At 35.4% G+C, this 6,226-nt stretch overlaps 1 protein-coding gene across 1 annotated transcript; it reads left to right on the top strand.

Moving 5' to 3' along the window:
* Positions 1-678: 678 nt before the first annotated feature.
* Positions 679-5,847, top strand: dynlt3 (dynein light chain Tctex-type 3). Its single transcript, XM_007259384.4, has 5 exons — positions 679-827; positions 2,972-3,013; positions 4,082-4,205; positions 4,307-4,384; positions 5,444-5,847. The coding sequence occupies exons 1-5, from the start codon at positions 801-803 to the stop codon at positions 5,518-5,520; spliced, it is 348 nt and encodes a 115-aa protein (XP_007259446.1). The 5' UTR covers positions 679-800; the 3' UTR covers positions 5,521-5,847.
* Positions 5,848-6,226: the final 379 nt, after the last annotated feature.

Below are 6,226 nucleotides of genomic sequence, written 5' to 3' on the forward strand. Positions count from 1 at the left end.
AAGTCAAAATGGAAAATTATATTTGATATATCCACAGTGACTACAACTTTTTCTTGAAAAAATATAATTCATGCCATAGAGGGTTAAATAAGCTTTTTAAACATATTATCCTATTAACATTCCTTGATATGGACTTTGAACTCTGTGAACAGGCAGCTTCTCCAAGTGTCTTGTAGGAGATTTCAAAGCTCTCAAATTTTCAGAACGTGAATAACTCCACTTAATAGTTCCAAATCAGTAACAGGAATCAAACCCAAATTCTGCATCTTAAAAAAGACGTAAAAACTAGACAAACATAATGAAACTAAAGGTTTGGAGGATGTAAACTGTTGGATTTGTCTTGAGGATTTGTATTGATTTCAACATGAAGTTCAAGAAGGAGCAAATTAAATGATTTTATTCATTATATTTTGACATTATATTGTCTATTACAATTATGCTTTTCAGTAATATTCCTTATCAAACATAAAAGCTTTTTATGTACTGCTTGAATAGAAATCCTCAAGATTTAGTGGTTTGGTGTAATGTCAGACAGACAATTGACAAAAATCCTGACCTGTTAAGGGGTTAAATAATAAAAAAATAAATAAAGTTCAATAAGTCTTCAGTGACTGTATTACTGATACTGCAGTAGCGGAGGACCGCCGCTGGGTGGCGGTGCAGGAGAGCAGAGCGGCTCCTCGCTCAGTCAGACCTGCCTGTTGTCAACCAGCCAGAAAACAACAGCAGCAGCTCAGCAGCAGTAGTTCTGCTCTTTTACTGGATTCAGGCTGTACAGATTTTAACTCTCTTAAGGGAATATGGAAGAATACCACTCTGGAGATGAGGTATTTATCTAATTCATCATTTAAATCATGTGCGAATTCTGTTACAGTTAAGATATGTAGTTTACAGCTGTTTACCGGCTAACCTACCTTAGCGTTAGCTCCTTCGCTAACTTCAGCTGACAGATCTTATTCACAGTCCAGTGATCCATACCTCATTAGCTAGGCTAGGCTGGCTAGCTAAATAACTAAATACGGGGTTGTTTTCATCTTATAAACGTATAGCTAGCTAACTATTTTCCCTTTTTATATTTTTAAATAGCTGTTTCCTGTAAATGTTAGCTTTACAGCCTACAATAGACGATACAGGGTGTGGCCAGAGCTGGTTTATGGCGAGACTACCCACTTTTCATCTCCACGTTATATCATTAAATGATTGTGAGCCGCTAGAGGTCGCACGAGAATGAGTCCAAAATAAATGGAGGTGAATGGAGCTAAACGGCTAAAATATCGATTAACTACTTGCCCAGAATTTCTGAAAGTTAATAAAATATTTCGCTAAAAAAGCCAAGGAAATACATATACCTGCATATTTTAATTTATCTGCTTCGAACTTTTTAGGCAAGACGCTAGCATTACTACTACTGAGTTTAAAGGCTTATAATAACTAGAGTTTTACTGAAACATTTTGGGATTGGGGATTTAGTACTAGTGAATTGAGGAAATTAGTAAAAAAAAAGTATAAAAATAATGTAACAATAATTAACTATAATTTTGTTCAATTGCTTCATATGAATCAGTTCATTTTTGTCTCACGCGGGAGCGCCCTCTGGTCTTGTGTCTAACCCAGAAGAAATACCCAAGTGGGTACTCTCCTCTCTACAGATTCTCTGTCAGATTGAGAGGTGTTTGCGTCATTTAGCTAACTATTTTTATTTATTTATTTATTATTTTGTTGTTGTTAAGCAAAATATCAACGTATTTTATTCAGCATATGCTTTCACTGGGCTGCATTTGATTGTTAATAATCACAGAAAGAGAATAGTATCATTATTTGCAAACTAGGTTAACTTGTATAATGCAAGGAGGTGGCTAACGTCAAGCTATGGTTCACATTCACTACAGTTAATTCAGGTTAAAAGCTGAATCTGGCGAAAGTAAACGGTGGTTAAATTAGCTAGATAATTAATTAACGGATATTTAGAGCTTCTTATTATCTCAGTGTTTTATTATTTAACGTACTCACGAAATAAATGAAAGAGTTTTATAGTAGCTAGTAGTGCTGGGCGGTATGGCAAAAAAATATATCGGTTATTTATATATAACTTACCGTATTTTTCAATATTCTAACTGTTTCACGGTATATCACGGTATTTGTATTATTATTGTTTTTATTTTATTTTTGGCATGTCTGCTCTAATATATAGGTTTGTGTCTTGCTTTACTGTTAGAACTACATAATTTATAAAACACCAATGCTTTATAATAAGGCTCTGTTTACCATTGGGTTTACTTTGTCCCACAATATTAAACAGTATATGAAGAAATCAGACTTTATTAGCAGAAACAGCTGAAGGATGTAAATAATATAGCTTAAAAAAAATAATCGGACCAACAACTACAAAGCTAAATATTTTAAATAGTTACATAAACTCTATACATGGTCCGGAAATACTCAAAATGTAAGTATTTAAAGAGATATTTCTCAAAAGCTCTATTGAACAAATACCACACGAGCTAAATCTAAATATACTGTGTTATTCCTAAAGCCATTGGAGGCGTTACAGTATAAAACTCAGCCACAATTCGCTTCATTCTCCATTGAACAAATACTTTAAATCATCCTCCTAAGCCTTCAGTATTGATATATTTAACAGGGCTGTAGTTACTGCTCTATTTTACTGGGATAAAACACACAGAATGTAGCTTAATAATAGCAGAGCCACTTCCAGTTAAAGTGCAAAATGCAATGTAAGCTTAATTTAAAGCCTGTTTTAATAGGTTAAAAAATCTATTTCCAAGAAGCCAGTTCAGCTTCATGTTCAGTGGAATATATCCAGCTTTCTAAAAGTATACTGGATCTATCTAGCCTCTTCACTGAGCAACAAAACCCTGTTTTTATGATTCTAACCACAGAAACACTTGAAAGCAACAAGAGATTTGAAAGATCATGTTATTTAAATCTTCTACCCTTGTTTTTTATTCAGGTGGCCTTCAATCCTGATGAAGCAAGTAATGCTGTTAAAGAGGTAACTAAACATTTTATTAAAAATAACAGTAATATAACATGGGGCTCAGCACATGCATCTGATGTATCAGAGCTGATTTATTTGAGCTGGCTACCCAGTGATGCTGCAGTACATCACAGCACCAGTTTGAAAAGAGGTGGTGGGGCTGGCTTTACACGTATCAGATGAGGCATGTGCTAGGCTTTACCCGACTAATGTTAAAAGCATTACCATATTTTTCGGACTATAAGGCGCACTGGATTATAATGCGCACTGTCAATGAACGCCTATTTTCTGGTCTATTTTTCATACATGAGGTGTTCCAGATTATAGGTGCATTAAGCAATCTATACAGATTTCTCTCCTAAAAATGTTCATTTGGGTAAGTAAATAACTTCCGTTTATTTATAGTAAGCTTAGATTTCCAATATTTTGTCTAAGGGTAAGTTTTTAGTGAAGTTTCTCCAGCACTAAAGCTGGGTGCAGCAGCCTTAGCCGCTAACTTTCATGCTAGCAGGATGTAAATGCAGCCGATAGTGCTAGACTTATGCCACGGCTAATGCTAATGCTAATGCTGCTGCACCAGCAGTAGTGCTGTATAAACTTTACTGAAAAAACCTCACCCTTATAACACCATACATTAGTGGAGTGACTTTACTGCTCCTTACACCCTGACCGGTAGAATACATACATAATGCGTGGCGGAATATAAGGCGCACTGACGTTTTTTGAGAAAATTCAAGGATTTTAAGTTTGAAAAATACGATATTAGTAATAGATGGAGAGTTCAAATTAATGGGGATTTGGGAATTGGCCATCCAAATTGGAAAGAAAATGAGATAAAAACAGAAATAAAATCCAATTGAATCTTTTAATGTATAAATAATTAAGTTAACAAACTGTCTGATTTTCTGGTGTATACAGCAGTAAGTTTTGTTAGTTTTTTCACTCTGAATGGGGAGCTTTGTTGTTTACTCCAGGCACAAGCTGGTCTCATGCCTGACTTGTGCCTAAAGGGTCAACAGTTACTTTTTTAGGAGAGATGGGTTTCGTTTACCGTGTATGTTTGTGTGCGTGTGTGTTTGGCAGTGCATTGAGGGTGTTATTGGAGGAGTGGACTACAGCCAGAATAAAGTGAATCAGTGGACGGCCACCATTGTGGAGCACTCACTCACTCAGCTGGTCAAACAGGGCAAACCATTCAAGTACATTGGTAAGAGGCTCTCAGAGTTCTCAGACTCACATATTTCACACACATATATTCTACATGACAGCTCTGATTAATTCTGAATGTGTGTGTGTGTGTGTCTCCAGTAAACTGTGCTGTGATGCAGAAAAGTGGGGCAGGCCTTCACACTGCCAACTCCTGTTACTGGGACACTACAACTGATGGTAAGGGTTGAGATCGGCTTATGCATTACATTCATGTTCGACTAGTGGATCAACACAATTGTAGACCTTTATTTTGTTTATTACAAGGGCTACAGATCTTTACAATGTCTTAAATCCATCTCCTGAAGGTCTTTAATGTGCCACAGACAATATCACGCTTCTTCTTTTGATATCACACATTTTAAATTTAATATGCAGGTATGCAGGCAGTGAACAAAGTGAAACCAACACTATTATTTGTGATTATAGTGGCGTAGCTGCTACTATAGGCTTGTAAAAACTGTAGCCATGCCGGTTTGTTAACCTCAGGTTTGCATTGGACCCCATTTTCAGCGTGGGAATGTTTTCATTTCGGTTTGTACAAATCTGTTCATTTTTTTTTGTTTGAAAATACAGGGGTCAAATGCTCACTGGAAAGTCTGTAAAGAATATTTTTTACCATGTTGTTATTGCAAAAGTGGTCCTAATTAAGAAGTCATAAAAAAGTCATTTCAAGACAACCCCATTGTTAATGGGTGTTACTATGTTGCTCTTTTTTCATTATAAACATAATGACTAGAAAAGACACAAACACAGATAAATCTGTAAGTTTTTTAAACATATCAAGAGTCTTTTCTTTAAATTGTTTCCACACCTTCAAAAGACTCTTGAAACCTGGAGAAAAAAAAACTGCTACAGGTAAAGGTCTGGCTGGCAACACCAGACTTTAACTCAGGTTAACATTGGACTAAGTCTCTGTTTCAGCAGTGAAAATAAGAATTAGGGGTCTGACAGGTGAAGTGCAGTAATAAAGTCATTGATATGAGATAAAAAAAAATAAAAAGCAGTTTGTTGGGGCCACAAAGCACTGTATATTAATGCATGAAATTAAGTTGACTAAACAAATATGAAATATACTGTATTGGGTTGTCTGCAATCAAATAAAAGTCAAAGTAAATGTAATAATAAATGTTTAATTTTATTCTTATTTCTATTTGAATTTTATGTATATTTGTCATCAGAAAAACTGCTTAATAACAATCAGTGTAATCTGTTTATGTGTGTTTTGTGTCTCTGCAGGAAGTTGCACAGTGAGATGGGAGAACCGCACCATGTACTGCGTTGTTAGTGTGTTTGCCGTTGCCATCACACTCTGAACTAGAAAGAAGAAACCAGGGCCAATGTCAAACCATGAGACCAGTGCGCATGCTCAGACACTAGAGGGAGCCACTACCTTATCACAGCACACTGAACCAACCTGTGCAGAATGTCTTTTCCAAAGCCCATTGCTATTAAACTCTGGAGTGGCGTGTCCTTTAATGACTGAGTCCACTTGTTCCCACGGTGTAAACTTTATATTGTATTATAACTGCTTGTCTTTGATGTTAAGTTTCCTGTAGTTGCCATTCCTCATTTTTGACTTCTTTGAGTTTGTGCAAAATTATGTACAGTACAGTATTTAATGAAATGATTTGTTCAACCAGGTTGAATTTGAGTTTGTTTTGATTGAATGAGAACATTGTGCTCGTCATTGAAACCTTGCTAATTAAATTTAATTCAGTACAATTTATTTCTCAAACACATTTAATAGCTGACTGTACAGCTGAGGGAAAAATAGATAAGAAGAAGGTTCACTGTATAAAACATAAAAAATACACATAATACTTGATACAAAGAAATACATGAAATTTACATGGTCGGACAGAAACATTCCAAAGATAAAAAAAAAGTCTTGTCTGAAAAGCCTGAGTAGTTTTAGCTGATGTATACAACAAAGCACAAAAAAGAATTAAATGTCATTGCATTTGTAGTATAAACTTTATAGAACTTTCTGGAAGTCTTGGTAATTGTATATCAGGGCAG

Source organism: Astyanax mexicanus, chromosome 23 (genome assembly GCF_023375975.1).
Source record: "Astyanax mexicanus isolate ESR-SI-001 chromosome 23, AstMex3_surface, whole genome shotgun sequence".
Classification (NCBI taxonomy): domain Eukaryota; kingdom Metazoa; phylum Chordata; class Actinopteri; order Characiformes; family Acestrorhamphidae; genus Astyanax; species Astyanax mexicanus.

What these genes read in the sequence shown, in the direction of transcription:
- dynlt3 (XM_007259384.4), top strand. Translation starts at nt 801, where the DNA reads ATGGAAGAATACCACTCTGGAGATGAG. An exon ending in AATACCACTCTGGAGATGAG is followed by an intron (nt 828 to 2,971) that starts GTATTTATCTAA and finishes TTTTTTATTCAG; the next exon opens with GTGGCCTTCAATCCTGATGA. An exon ending in CTGGGACACTACAACTGATG is followed by an intron (nt 4,385 to 5,443) that starts GTAAGGGTTGAG and finishes GTGTCTCTGCAG; the next exon opens with GAAGTTGCACAGTGAGATGG.